Source organism: Sander vitreus, chromosome 12 (genome assembly GCF_031162955.1).
Source record: "Sander vitreus isolate 19-12246 chromosome 12, sanVit1, whole genome shotgun sequence".
NCBI classification, from domain to species: Eukaryota; Metazoa; Chordata; class Actinopteri; order Perciformes; family Percidae; genus Sander; species Sander vitreus.
Genome location: NC_135866.1, coordinates 7,526,061 through 7,542,149, shown reverse-complemented (window position 1 = coordinate 7,542,149; position 16,089 = coordinate 7,526,061). Strand labels below are relative to the sequence as shown.

The 16,089-nt window shown below is 41.2% G+C and overlaps 1 protein-coding gene across 6 annotated transcripts in view; it reads right to left on the bottom strand.

Annotated features, from left to right (window-relative positions):
* The window catches only part of pde4ca (phosphodiesterase 4C, cAMP-specific a), a 59,568-nt gene that overhangs the window by 12,184 nt on the left and 31,295 nt on the right, over positions 1-16,089 (bottom strand). For 5 of the 6 annotated variants that reach the window (XM_078263486.1, XM_078263485.1, XM_078263489.1 and 2 more), the window contains 3 exons: positions 2,555-2,752; positions 1,233-1,277; positions 276-312 (listed from right to left, as the gene is read on the bottom strand). In XM_078263486.1, the coding sequence (XP_078119612.1) occupies positions 276-312; positions 1,233-1,277; positions 2,555-2,752 (280 nt within the window). The remainder of the gene's footprint in view (positions 1-275; positions 313-1,232; positions 1,278-2,554; positions 2,753-16,089) is intronic. The other variant, XM_078263487.1, reaches the window with a different exon arrangement.

Here is a 16,089-nt window from a genome sequence, read left to right as displayed (position 1 = left end):
CGCTTCTTTCAGGGTGTAAAGTGAGCACAAGTGTGACGCACATCCCACGCACGAGCCAGGCAAGAGCCAGGCAATGGCAGCGGGATGCCTGATCCTGTCGCAGGGCCAACATAATACCGAGGGACTGTTCCGATGAGGCAGTAAAGCTCAGTCTCGGACCATCTGCTGTCTTTAGCTGACTAGTGAACGTGGTTTGCTTTGGCAAATTTTCAAAAAGCACAAAAAGGAAGAAATGCTTCCAAAAACGTTGGATGGAAAGGTTTCGGAGGACTCACCTGTGCAAATGGTGTGACAATCATGTCTTCTGTATGTCTGCAATACAGAACAGAATACACAGGAGGGAAAGGCATGAAACACTGACTAGAGGCCCAATCTATAAGCTCCTACATTTTATTAATTCATCTGTGTTTTAACTTTGTTAAAGGTGCCGTAGGTAGGATTGTGAAGATCCAGGACTTAGCCAAAATTGTTTAACATCGACAACGTCTCAGTCCCTCCCCCCTTTCTGCTAAAGCCCAAAACGGTCTCTTTGGCATGGCGGATTGACATGCAGTTAGACACGCCCCCTGGCCCTGATTGGAGCATCTGAACAGGGAGCGGTGGATTTTTGCAAATCGCACTACAGGCTGTAGGGGGTGCCAGAGGAGCCGGATTTTTTTTTAATGACCTGCTTCATGTAGTTCTACTGGAACATAGGTTCAGTTTCAACAAATATGACAGAAAGTTAGTTTTATAAGTCTTACCTACTGCACCTTTAAGATGAAATAAACAGAAACTAAACGCTGTCTGTGCAACCAGGCGGCCAGAGAATGAGTTATCATGTCTACTTACTCAGAGATCCTCATTCGTCACTCCCTTTGTCATCATTCTGTTAAAATGTAGCTATGTCAAATAAGTCATGCACTGCGTATGGTAAGGTTGGTAAGGAAACAGATCGGGGTAGGTGGAAGGATGGGTGATTTAAGTACGAACTGGTAAAAAAAAAAACAGACCTGGTTGTCTCTGATTAAGCGTCACATGCAAAAACAAAAAGAAAAGAGAACTGGGTGTTTTGGGGGGTGGGGGTGTCGAACGGGGGACACAGGTGAAGTGTTTAATATTTAGTCACGTTTGTCAGGAGGGAGGTGGAAATGGCTATGACGCCATCTAGAGGGAATGCAGGAGAGGGCTTGGAGGGGACAGAGCCAGTGGTTTTAGCTTGTTTTTATTTTATTTTATCATGTTCTTCTCACCGAGTTGACAACCAGTTGACTTCCCAGTGCTTCAAGCTTTCTTCCCTTCAAAAACAGATAGGCGAGAGTTGATGAGGAGACCTGCTGCGACTGCTTACTATACAGACTTAAAGGTGTTTAGACATTATGAACTGTGTGGGGGACTGTTTTTTCAGGACATATTGTAAACACAAACAGCGAAAAAAGAAACACCAGACAAGAAATTTGACCCTTTCTTCAAATCTCTTGCAATCCCAGTAAAGCAGATTTGGCATGCAAACAAAAACATAAAAACAGCTGGTTGTACCAATGTTGGGCTCTAGAGCTGTAGATTTTGTTTTTTAGACACACGCAATGCACAGCATGTTTTTAATACTGCCCTAATAAAACTGAAAGACTGGGGCAAGAAATCGAAAAGTCACCTAAGGTAGACACCTCTTATTAGTGTAGGAGCCTTGTCAAATACAGGAAAACGTGCAGAATATAGCTTTGATACATCAAAATGCAAAGCCATAAAAGAGAAAGCACGCAACCTCAACAATAGGGCCCTTCGGCTTCAGAGCGCTCTCTAGGAATCCAAATAAAAATGCCAAAAAGCCTAGTTTTAAAATTTGCAAATGAAGTTGAGACCGCAACTGTTTGCTGCAGCTTGTAAGGGAGCCAACCCTTAAACCAATGCAACATCTGGATCTTCCAATGTGGAAACCTCTCAGCACAAGCAAGACACACAAGAAGAGAAAAACATTTATAGACGTCTTTTTTGGTAAAGACCTTTTAACAGACTAAAAACTGCTGCATCCCAGCATTAGGACCAACGTCTTAGTAAGGAGATGTCTCATGCTACACTAGTTCATATACTTTATATATTCAATAGTAAAAACTAAATACATCTACAGTATACTCATTCATGTTGTATGGGACCTAAAGCCCAGCACACAGAACACTGTTGCTATTGAGAGTGAGGCTGAAAGACTTTTTATTTTTTATCAATTTTATATTTTATCAGAACATCACGGAGGTTTTTTCAGGCAATGCTACTGAATTTTAGTGGGAATTATTAAAGTGGCAGAGTCTAACCTTGAATTTATTTGTGTACTCAAATATACACAGATAACTGCATGTCAAAATAAACACACAACGTTAAGAGTAGCAAGAGCATAGCTCTCAACTATTGAGAGACAATGGACTGCTCTGAGCGAATAAATCAAGAAAAAACACATTTTGCTTGTAACCCATCCTCCTAAACACACAACAAAAAAAAAAAAAAAAACATTGAATATCGTGTACACATAAAGGTGCCAGGTCATCAGTATCGACGTGTGAAACAGCAGAAATGAACTTACAGGTCACTGGCGGTGGAGGAGTTTCTGGAAGGACCTTTGGGTGAAAGGTCAAAGTCGGAGTCGGAGCGGTAGAGGAAGGATTCCCGCCGCTGGCTGTGAGGAAAGTTGGCTTGTAGGACCAGACCAGAGCCAGAGCCAGGGCTGGCCTGGGGGTCCAGGGGGCTGCGCCCCACTGCCAATCCATTCTCCACATCAAAACTACAACAACCAGAGAGAGAGAGAGAGAGGGGGGGGAATGTATTAAGGATACATGACTCAAAACACATTTTATGGATTAAAACACAAACATGCAGATTTATTCTAAAGCATGGAAAGGAAACGAAAGAAGCATCCGCGCAGCCACCCTGGACACCCACTTCTTGGTTTAGGGGTTGGCTTTATTAAAACCATATAGGACACTCTGGGACTACCACTAGTTTGAACATATCATAACCAGTGGTGGAAGAAGTATTCAGATCCTTTACTTAAGTAAAAGTACTAATAACACAATGTAAAAATAACTCTGTTACAAGTAAAAGTCCTGCATTGAAAATGGTACTTAAGTAAAAGTGTGTAAGCATCATCAGGAAAATGTACTTAAAAGTATTAAAAGTAAAACTACTCACATTTTAGAAACTGGAAACAATCCAAACAGTTCTGTCAATCCACTAAGTGTTTAATGGTCTAATCATTTCAGCTGGACTTGTAGGCCCGTATATTTTTGGGTAGCTTAATTTATAATAACACATAAGTATTTTATAAACTACATGTGTTTTGTGAGTCTTAAAAAAAAATCTTAATTTGTAAAGTAGCTAGTAATTAAAGATGTCAGATTAATGTAGTGCAATGTAGTAAAAAGTACAATATTTCTCTCTGAAATGTAGCGCAGTAGAAGTAGAAAGTGAAGAAAAGAAAAAGAAAAGACTCAAGTAAAGTACCTCAAATCTGTACTAAAGTACAGTACTTGAGTTACATTCCACCACTGTATATAACACAGAATGTCTGCTTCGAGAAGCATGTTGTCCTGTATGAATCTGTTTCTGGACGCATATGCAACAAATGCATGTTTGTCACCATGTGATTGTTCGTAGCATCAGATAGGAACAAAATAGAAATATACTGACTGACTGGTCGTTACAATTCCAGCTGCCACTGTGGAGTCCTATTGAAAGAAATCAGTGTCAGTGAGTGCAGCAGGCAACATGGATGTGATAGTGAGACAAATGCATGGATCAATGAGGACTGATCCATACACTATGGATTTCATTTGGGGATGTAAATGTTACGCTTGTGGCCATAGACTGTCGAAATCCCAGTATCTACTCCAGTTCAGATGACTGGTGTTGCTCCAGCAACACTGAAAGGGAGAAAATGAATATACAATACAATACTCCATATCTAAAAATATCACAAGCTTTCATCACTGGGCAACAGTATTCAGCTGTTTGTATCTCACACAGGAAAAAGTGTAATTTAAGAGGAAGTGCGACCATTATGAACCAGTAAAGAGAAAAAAACAAGAGCTAAAAATGACAGATTTAGGAGGCTGGCACAAAGGACATGACAATGTGAAATATGTGGGAGTGCAGTTATCCCACTGATATGTCACACACAGTAGACTAAAATCAGCTCTGTCTGTGATAACAAAATTAGACAGGAACCACAACGAGGGGGTGTTGAGAGCCACAGACAGATTGGCTTCTCATTCTGATGGCTGCACAGCCAAGATCCCATTGCCGTAGCCAGGGTAACCATTATAACTGACCCACAGAGACACTCGCATCAAGCTGATGAGATACAAAGATGACAGCAAAAAATATGTAAACCAAATCTGCAAATTTAGGGAAAAAAAGAGATCGCACCACTTACGTCTGAATGTCCGTGAAATGAAAAGTTTTCCTAAAAAAAAAAACAGCATGGACAACATGGTGTGCACTTTATTATTTTTATTAGTGTGCTTCACACTAATAAATCTAATCTGGCTAATGTGGCTATGTCATGCAGAAGGGGTACACGTGTGTGTATGTGTGTGTGTGTGTGTGTGTGTGTGTGTGTGTGTGTGTGTGTGTGAACATCCAGAGGAGGTCTGCATGTGGTAAAAAGGACTGTGTGTGAACAGCAGGTATAGAATTAGCATCAGAGTATTGACGTGGGGTCATGTGAGGGTGACTCTAAAAATAGCCTGGCGTTCAGGTGAGGAGGAGTTCCTCCTGATCAAATATGATCTGACTACAGAGACCAAATAAACACCAAATAAAGGCACGGGCGAGGCCTCTCTTCACAGTCTGGGCACTTTTTCTGCCTTCATGCACATCTCTATTTTCCCACAGTTCCACTCTGCTGACATGCAAACCCAGAAAGACTCCGTCAACCTGCAGCGCAGTTTGGCAACGCGTCTCCTTTTCTAAACAGTCTGAGGAACTCCAGAGTAGAAATCCACGCTTTAGCAAAACAACCATTAGCAGAACGTGGAGGATTTTGGACTCGCAAGATGCTGAGACACACATTCAATCTTTTTCAAATAAATACAGCAGTGGAAACGATATTCAAAAATAAAATAAAAATCCCTGAAATCCAAGGCAAACACAAAACTGAGGTTATGGCTGCAGGAGCGTTAGCCTGAGATGTCTGTTGATGATAAGTGTGGGAAATAATGAAACACAACACTAAAACCTCATCACAGTCCTGAGTACATCACAAATTCCTAGACAGTCCTGAATAACACAGCACCAAATACACTGTTTAACTGTCTGCACACTACAAGCTACCAATGATTTCATTTGATTAATACTATGCAACAGAATATACGTTTATGTATATGTAACATATATAAGGAGGTTGCATGTGCACAGTCTTAGTTTAGCATGTTAGCACTGAACACAAAGTATGCAAGTATGCAGTATTGCAAGTATTTGGTCATAAACCAAAGTATTGGACAAATAAACGTTTAGAATGATGAGCTTGCTAAATAAAAAAAAATCTTTTTACAAAACCCATTACAATTCATCCTGAGGGGGAATGTGAACATGTGTACCAAATTTCATTGCAATCCTTACAATAGTTGTCGAGAAATTTGACTCAAAACCACAAACTCGTGGTGGTGCTAGATGAAAAATCAGGGGATCACCAAAGTCAGTAGGATTCATCATCTGGGGGTCCATGAATGTCTGTACAAAATGTAGTGCCGATCCATCCAATAGTTGTTTAGATATTTCAGTTATCGTTAATTACAGCTTTAATAGAATGAATACTAACATTTTAATCCAGTGAAAAATACAGGCTGCAGGTTTCTATAGTATAATATCTAATAGTAGCTATGCACCAACTGCAGCATGCATAGATCCCGATCATTCCCCTTTCCACTCCTTCCTCCAGTGACTCCCCCCACCCCCTTCCCTCCGCCCCCTGCTGTCCTCCTAGGATGCTGCATGAGGACAAAACGTTGGTGTGTTACTGGCTATTACATAACACAGAACAGAAGCCCCCATCCCTCCCTTCATGTGAAAGATTCAGACACACTGACTACACTATACATAGCCAAGGAGAGGAGTCGGAGGGATGGAGGGAGGGAAGACAGCATGGTGAGGGGTAAAATAGGGTAAAGAGAGAGGAAATGTAAATACAATTTCAGAGGAAGAGAGCACAGCCCATTCTGAGGCACCCACATGAGGGCTTTTTGGTCTTAACTGTGCACTGAGTGACTGGGCCAGTGGGGCTCGAGCTAGAATGCATGCATGTACAAGAGCTAGAAGGCATGCACGTACAAGAGCTGGAATACATGCATGTACAAGAGCTAGAATACATGCATGTACAAGAGCTGGAATACATGAATGTACAAGAGCTGGAATACATGAATGTATAAGAGCTGGAATACATGCATGTACAAGAGCTAGAATACATGAATGTACAAGAGCTAGAAAGGCATGCATGTACAAATGTGTATTTGACTGTGTGTGTCAGAGATGTGAGGATTAATCATCTTTAAAGAAAAAGGAATAAAGCGGGTTTTCCATGTGTAAATGATGCCTTTTAATGTGCTACAGCGGTGCAACGTGCCACCTCTGTGTATAGTTTTGATGTGTAAGCACACACATCATCCCTGCCCATTTACTACAAGCTCACATGTAGTTTGGAGCTACACCCACTCCTCAATCTCTATCCTGTTGTCTCCATCTATCTCGTTCTTTCCTCGCTAATGATGCTGTAACCCTGGCTTCTCTTGTGTGCTCTGACCATAAACTTGTTTCTATTTTTGTATCTGCACGACGCTTCTGCCTCTGTGCAGCTAAATTTAGCCTCCTCGTGCATGGAGAATAGCCTGAGAGAGACAGTGACACAGCTAAAAATAGAGTTTCAGGTAGAATGCAGAGCCACCCCCCTCCCCTCTCTTTTCCCTCTGCATCGCAGAGCATCGCCTTTTTTTACCTCCATTCATGAATATTTATGGAGACGTTTCTATTTGAAGCCGATGCCGAGCTAAAATTAGATCACAGATCAAAATATCGCCCACGTCTTCTTCCTCGCTGCTATTTCACTCCCAGTTTTCACGTCTTTCTCAGGGGAGTGAACGGAGAGACATGACTAACTGATGACACTGGACTATTTACCTTTTACTTTGCACGCACGCACGCACACACACACACACACACACACACACACACACACACACACACTTCACAATCTTACATTTTTGCACGAGCACGATTCCCAATAGTACATCACAATGATCTCCCTTAGGTTTATATGAACTAAGAAAAATATACACAGCAGCATGAACACCAGGAGTAGCTGTTGCCTAGGTAACAACAAATTGGGCTTCACACTAGATTAAAATAATTATTTAAAACACATACTATCTAAAGTATATTGAGACCAATTTTGTCCGTTTTGTAGGGCCGTGTCAGAGAGGTGTTGATTCAATAAACCCACAGCAACTAGTGTTGGGATGAAATGGTTTTCATATGGATTTGTTTCAAGAGATGGTATTTATATTCTACTATGTATTGTATGTGTTACATTAATACTGAAAAGCCGGTGTTTCTATTTTTTAAAGCAGGGAATGTTGACAGAGCGAATGTGAAACCAAAAAAAACGTCCATAGTGCACAGTCTTCAAGCATACATTTTACAATATGTACGCTCAATATGTCGACCGAGTCATTGTGTGTTTTCAAGGGGTCAAAGGTCAGCGTTCAGGCTAATCGTGCACATGGTCCGGACAGGAAGCTCCCACAGAAGCTCCGGGGCTGTTTGGACGGCTTGTCTTCATATACGACTCTATTGTCTTTGTGTCTTTCACATGCCAGCCAGTCGCACCCACCCACCTATCCTGTCCTACCCTACCTCCCTTTCTCAGTCTCATTCACAAGTGATGAAAATAAAAAGAACATGACGGGATTTTGTTTGAAATAATCCTGTTGAGTGGGATGGTGTTAACGATACACCAGATAAACGTGTTGGTGAGTGATGGCTGATGTATGTAGTAGGTACTATCTGGAGAAGTGAAATACATCTAATAACTCACTCAGACGACAGGGTCCCTCTACTGGGCTTTGGTGAGATTGCAAGAGCTGGGAATTGGAATTCTGGATATTTCACTGTAGACTGCGGAAATATACACTAGAGCGGATAACAGTCCATTCACTGATTAGTCGATTAATGAAGAATTCATCAGCGACAGTTTCGATAACTGATTATCTGTTTTTCCAACAAAAAAATAAATAAATCTTCCTTTGGATTTCAAACAGTTTTTCGGGAAAAACAAACATTTCAAACAACATGTCCCATTAGGAAATATACATGGAAAATCGCGACAACAAAAAAATCTAATTGATGTTAAATGCATTGAACTGTGTTCCACAAAAAATCTTCACGTGTGCAAAAGTAAAACTTAGTTTTCAGTTACAATTTGCGACAGTTTTGTAAAACAAAAACACAACATGATCATATTATCACATACGAGTTACACAGAAAGTCAAGAGATGATAATATTGAATGATCACCAAGCCCTATAGTACTGTAAATGAGACAGATTAAAAGATGTTCTTATAGGGAGAATGTGAAGAAGATATCTATTATAAAAGATAACAAGTGGCAAGTTGAAACAAATGCCACTTGTTCTAGCTCCCCCAGTGGGAGCGTGCGCCCCATGTAGGCTGAGTCCTCTGCAGCGGCCCGGGTTCGAGTCCAACCTGCGGCCCTTTGCTGCGTGTCATCCCCCATCTCTCTCCCACCTTTCCTGTCTATCCTCTGTCACTTTCAAATAAAGGGAAAAGCCCCAAAAAATACATCTGCATTCATCTGCACAAAGGGGCTTCATTCACATCTGCCACCAAGACACACACACACACACACACACACACACACACACACACACACACACACACACATCACACCTGATTACTTTCTATTCAAACTGGAGCCAAAATTCCGGGGCATCATAAAAGCCCCCCAAAAAAAGTGTAAAAAGAGAGGTGTGTTACAGCGTTTGTTATTTAAGTGGCTGGCTGGTAAGAAGTGTGATTGATGGTAATCTGTCAGTGGCCCTGATACTCGACACCCCGCCTGCGTCACCGCCTGTCATGGCAACGTCAATCCCATCTGGGGAGCATTAAAATACAGGAGCTACGGGGTAGAGAGAGGGAGAGAGGGAGAGAGGAGATAGGCCTGTAAACCAGGGCGAGCTGTCATCTGAACCTTCATTCATCATTCCCAGGCCTTTGCGTGACACAACCAGAGGTAGTTACACCAGGGCCGACATGCAGAGACACACATTTATTCAAGACATTTAAAAGAAGGCGTTTATTACATGTAAAACAGATCTCATCTAGTGACGCTGAGTATTGTATTTACTTCGATAATTTGAAATAATCTCTATTGCGTGACAATGACAATGAAGAGCTGCTGGGGGGAGAAAAGCAACAAAAGTGTAAATCTCAAACTTCTTTTTCCCTGCCGTGGTGTTTAGGCATTATAGTCTAGGCTGTATGTATCTGCACATGACACATAAAAGATGTTGTGGAGCAAACAAGGATTAGGATTGGCTTAACGACACCGCAAAGTTCACACCAGCAGCTGAGAGCCCACACCCTTAAACTCAACACACAGAATAAAGTGAACCACGGAGGGGGTAAATCTGGCTACATTAGAAATAACGGGCCTAAAAAAAGTACTATTGGAGCAATTTCCAATTCACAGTGACATTGTATCTATGTATAACACAAGAGTCACCAGTGTGTGTTCTGGGATAGAAGCTGTCTGGTTGTTTTCACTGTGGCCCCTGGCATAGAGGGAGAACCACCCGGTTTGTTTGTCTTGCTCTTCCTTTCCTTTCCTGTGACATCATATTATTTGGCCAATGCGGAAAAACTGTTGGAGGTTGTGTGTTTTTATGCGTACACACAGTATAAAGTACCTGCATTAAATCACAATAGCATTATGCAAACTATTACATTCTGGCTGTAGTGCTTATTGAAATGGTGGTTGAATCTTAAACAGCTGACAGGTCGTCTTTGTCTTAGCTTGTTGTCTCTTTAGCATCATTTTATTGTGCAATATGGACTCTGATTACGTTCACTTGATAACATTGCGGCTGACTTACATGTATTGATTGTTCTTCAAATAAGTATCAGCGCTAGGAATAGTAGAAGTATAGTTTCTTTCTGTATGTAAAAAATGGAAACAAACAAAAACCAGAGAGTTAAAAGTGCAATTTGCCGTTAGGGGGGGTTTACGTGTGAGACTAGTTTTTGGCCGGGAACTTCCTAGAGTTCCGCTGGTTGTCTGGCAACTGCTGCTGGCCAAGAAATAGTTTGGTACATAATGAATACATAACGAATTTCCGCTTTTACACTTTTTTTTTGTAGCAATTAAACTAATAAGATATAACGTGTTAATTTGTGAGCTTTAGAGGTGCTGATAGGCACATTTGGTTACCTAGGTTAGCTGTTTCCTCCCCGTTTCCATTCTTTATGCTAAGCTAAGCTAAGCAGCTGATGGCTGCAGTTTCTTTTAATGTACACACAAGTGGTGTTGATCTTCTCATCTAACTTCCTGCAAGACAGTGATTAAGGTATCTTGTGTGGGCAGCAGCATGCAGGAAAACATTAGCTCTGGCTCACAGCCTTCCTGTGTGTGCCCTTTTCTCTGTTACTGACCAATCCATCTTGTTAAAAACATGAGGGAAACAGCCACACGCTGCATATATCCAGAAGATCCCCCTCAAGGCAATCAACAAAGCCATCATTTCACAACGAACAAAAACCCGAGCCAATGTGTCAACCTCTTTTAAGATAGACATTACGGAACTGCGATAACCATGTATGGTGCATTGTTCAGAATCAGGCAGGGAAAAATGGTTTTAAAAGAGTGCGAGCCAATGTAGCTGTTAGCTGACACAACAGAAAGGCAGGAACACAGAATCGCTTCACTGACCTTTTCATAAAACAAGTCAGAGTTAGGACACATACTGTATAATAGAACAAGTTTGTATAGAGCCAGTGATGTGAAAAAGACTGCATTGTTTTTTCCGGTTACTTGAAGTAAGAGTTGGTTTGTTTAATTAATACAATGAATCAGTAAAAGATTATTTTATCATTGAAGAAAATAAGATCAAATGTGTAATTATATTAAATATAGTGAAAACAAATGGATCTATGCTAGTGACAACAAAGACTGTATTTGTTACTTTATGTCAGGCTGTATTTGTTTTTCACAGCGGCACGCACAGTTTTTATGATTTTTATTAGCAGTCACCTAGCTGACTTGTTTCAAAACCAGCAGCTGGTTTGTAAATTAAAGAAGTGTGTGTGTGTGTGTGTGTGTGTGTGTGTGTGTGTGTGTGTGTGTGTGTGTGTGTGTGCATGTGTGTGTGTGGTCATGGTCTTACTGTACTTAAGTCTGTCCACTGTGATTAAATCGGTTTATTTTGCTATAAACTCTGAACAGCCAAAAGCAAGAGACAAAATAAAGACAAAACTAGTGAGTGTGCATGTGTGAGTGAGTGTGTACGTCTGTGTGTGTGTGTGTGTGTGTGTGTGTGTGTGTGTGTGTGTGTGTGTGTGTGTGTGTGTGTGTGTGTGTGTGTGTGTGTGTGTGTGTGTGTGTGTGTGCGTGTGTGCATTATTATTACATGTGAACTGTACTCTCAGTGTTTCCGCTCTGACGCCTGTAATCGCCGTCTCAGAGCCCAGCCCGGCCCTCTTCCTCATATCTTTCCTTTGGAAAACAACACAATGGTGTCATGACGCATGTGTACTGGTTGATGTGGAGCGCACGCTGACCTCTGATACACATAACAATGTGACGTGTCTGCTGTCAGGACAGTCTCTCTGTCAATCAGCAATCGATCGGTACAGTATACCTACTGTGCGAGCATGTTGTTGAGATGTTTGGTACGGTATCGTGATCAGGGAGGGGTGCAGGAAGCAAGAGGAAGGACTTGATGTGTCCATTTGAAATAATAAACAGAACCACATGCATTTATTCATCTGACATCTCACTAAATCTCCCTGGATCTCAAAGTCAGACATCTCTGGTTAAAGTTCTTACCAGACACCCTGCAGCTGGCAAGTTTTCCAGTTAACCAGTTTTCAGTAGTTTTTACAAATTTTTCCTAAAAATCTACAGTTTGGTTTTAAGTATGAAGAAGCTCTTATCAGCTGTTAAAAATTCCAACCATTTTGAGTACAGTCCAATAGTTGAGAAATGATTGTGTTTTTTGGTGCCTGTTCGATGAAATTAGGCTTAGGATAACCAATCTTCCACTGTACAAACACATTCCTTAGGTTCAAATACTGCTGATTGTCCTTTCCTAAGTGAACTTTCAGATAAGGACATTTTTCTAATTGCAGTGTGACATTGTGTAAAAGACTACAGAGTGAGGTTAGCAGCACTGGCAGTGGTTAATAAGCCTGAGTGAGTCAGAGCCCAGAAGAGATTTACAGTGAGTCACAGGAGTATCCTAGTCTATCTACGTACACACACTTTTACACAAACCACACACACACACACACACACACACACACACACACACACACACACACACACACACACACACACACACACACCAAGGACTATTATCCTCCAGGATCGTATAGCACAGCAAAGAAAACAGTGAAGTGAGAAAAGAATTGGAGGGAAATGAACATAAATGGTGGGTCCGAAGAGAGGAAGTGGAGCGGAGAGAGAAAAGTTCAGAACATGGTCTATAAAAGTGTCGAAACATGATCAGCCTGAGGTATTCATGGTAAAGGTTCCTGAGGTTAGATGAGACCACAGAGAAACATCAGACACCATGTGGGAAAAGAGAGCGAAATAAATGTGTGATGATGATATGTCTTAAACATGCTGAGCCCTTATATGCTCCCAATGTGTGGCTTTGTCATAACAGCTTAAATCCACTTGGTACAGTTTCAATGCAGACAATATTTTGATGGTTCTTTGTTCTAAAGGTAGTTTAGGATAAGCTTAGATAGTAAAGTATGAGAGTCACAGTGGCAAACCGAGCATACATGACACAGCATACTGGATAAAACTATGAATAAGACTAAAAAAAACAGATTTTTTTTTCCTTAAACAGGCAGACATAAGGATAACACTACAAACCTGTGGATTTGAAAGTACACATATCACAATTTCTAGAACTGCGGGTCAAGTTTCACTTCATTTGTCTTTCTTACAATGATGTTACGCAACAAGAAGTTCAGCAGCAATGTGAACTTTGGAAGGAGGTAAGGATGTATTTAAACTGAACATGAAATGCAGCTGATGCTTAAAGCCAGTCCGATCTTCATGCCTGTATTCAGGTACCAGCGTATTCTTTCCAAAAAAAAAGATGACAAGCCAATGGTGTGTACTGTTTCCATAGTCTATGTCCACCAATGTCATTCATGTACAGAATAAGTGGGGAATAATACAAACAATGTAAGTAAAGCATGAGGGTCTAAATCATGTTCAAATGCAAGTAAAACAATGCAGAATTTCAAAATGTATCATGCTTGCTTTATGCTTCAAAACAAGGACGAAGTACCCTGATGCCAAATACTCCTGGATAGCACAGGAAAAAGTCTGAACTTGGACTCACAAAGACACACACACACACACACAGGCACCACATAATTGCGCAATTGTTCTGTCATGCTAAAAAAAAAAAAAGATCATTGCGCGCTTGTGTCTGGAAAGCTCGTCACCGCACAGTACAGTTGTGGAGTTTTAGGAGAGCCCAGTCCTGCACACTGTCACACTGCAAACACTTGTTACAAATGATCCAGATCCAGCACCAAAAACTGTGTTTGAACGAGTGTGTGTTCCAAGAACACAGAGGTACGAGCCCGACTTCACATCCCACAAGAGTATAGTGCGTGTGTGTGTGTGCGTGTATGTGTGGGTTTGTGTGTGTGTGTGTGTGTGTGTGTGCGTGCGTGTGTGTGTGTGAGGCCTGCAAACCCAACACCAGTGGACATGTTCCTCCTGCTTGTGAGGGAGATAAATGAGGGTCCGTGGCACTCCCTGTGGGCGAGAACACCATTGAAAGCCACTGATGATTTAGGAAATACTTTGGAAACACTTTCCGACACATTTATTAGGACAAACTCCTCTCCTTCGCCGGGATCAGTGAGAGTTATACTCTGTGGAGGGCACGGGGTGACTTCGTCATTTCTGCAAATGAGCAGATTCATATACTGTGACCAAAAGCACAGAATCATTTATCACGGCCTCACATTTACCTGGCAAATTTAGATAGTCATTGACCTCTATTACAAGCGGTCTTCATCCATCTTAAAGACAAGAGATTATGTCCACAAATTTATGTATAACAAGAACAAAAAAAGTAAAAGCCGCTTGACAGGGGTTTGGCGTTGAAAACATCAGAGTGTGTCCAACATTCACACATGGAGATTTTGATAAATCGAGGAGATGAAGATTTCTCTTTTCCCCTCCTGTCCTCCCAGGTTGATCAGGCAGGAGAGAGTATTAGGTTCCTAAGAAATGCACTTCTAAAGCTGAACCTCAGTTACCTCACTCACATGCAACCTGCCAAAAACTGTCATCTTTGCAAAACTCTTAATTCATATTAAATTACTCTGTGCATAAATCACACTCTCTCACTCCCAAACACCCAACAAAGCTCATACTTGTATTTGCGGTCAGTGGTTCATTTAGAAATCATTTTTAAGGATGAATTTTCCATCCATTATCTGGCTGTCATTGCTGCATAATGTTCGGTGTCATTGCCACTTCATTGTATAGTTGGCCCTCTGCAGACAGCGTGTGGACACACAGCAGGCTGTAAATGGCAGGAGAGCAGCATGCCTCAAAATAATTGAGCCGTTAAACCGCTATTTAATTTTCAATTTTACATCAGAATACAGCTTCTGTGATCCGTCATGAAGCAAATATCTTTTACCAAGAAAAAAAAACAAAAAGAAAAACACATAATCTATATATGGACTTCTCAAGAGTCTACAGCCATGTACGCTCTGTGAGGCTACAGCAGGGCTTTGAGCTAAATAAACTACTTTTATGTTAACCATATCCAACGATTTAGTTTAGCATTAGCATGCTTACATTTGCTAGTCAGCAGCAAACACAAAATACAACTGAAGCTGATAGGAATGGTGTTCGTTTTTCGGGTATTTAGTAATACTGTAAACCAAAGTATTGAACGCATTTTAATTTTGACCTGATGGTGGCGCTACAAGAAAAGTCAGGAGAACACGAATGTCAGTACTAAATGCCATTACAATCTATCCCATAGTTGTTGAGACATTTCACTGAAAACTCACCACAAATGACGGCCTCATGTTGGCGTTAGAGGAAAAATCGGTGGATCACCAAAGTCATCAGGATTCTTCCTTGAGAGCCATGAAGTCCTGTACATTGTACGTGTATTTCAGAGCGACCGATTCGACAGTTGTTGCGATATTTTAGTCTGAACCAAAGTGGTGGACCTACCGACCAACATTGCCATCCCTGGAGCTGCGCTGCCAGAATGGCTAAAACCCAAGTTCAAGTCGTTCTGAGATGGCAAAATATGGTCAAATTAAATGTGCTTTACAGACTGCTTTCATAGCCTAAAGCCAATTTCAGGTTCATAAAATTGAAATCAAAGGATAAATTGAATGCAGCGTAACACATCAAAGCCCATAAGCTGCTACTGTCCCAGGAATTCAGAGGGAATCCTCTTATTGGCTCTCTTTTAGGAAAAGCAGGTGTTACTGTACCTTTACAGCTCAAAGTTGAAAAGAAAAACCAAAAAACGCCACCGGGCAAAGTAAATCGCCATCATTCATCAAGTAGTGTGGCATACATGTATCAAGAGCAGATGTGTTCAGCATTTCAGTTTGTATGGTACCTGTTGCACTCACAGACATGTTAAAAACATGCATACCCTCGCCACCTATCCATCTAAGGAGTAAGGGCTTCTGTTATCTGACTATTAAATAATTGGGCTTTAAATCACTCACAAAAGGCACACGAGACGTTCTGGGCTTGGTGTCTGATGTCAAAAGCAGATTTAGATCCCTACCAGCACTATGTTCCACTTTATAGGGAGAT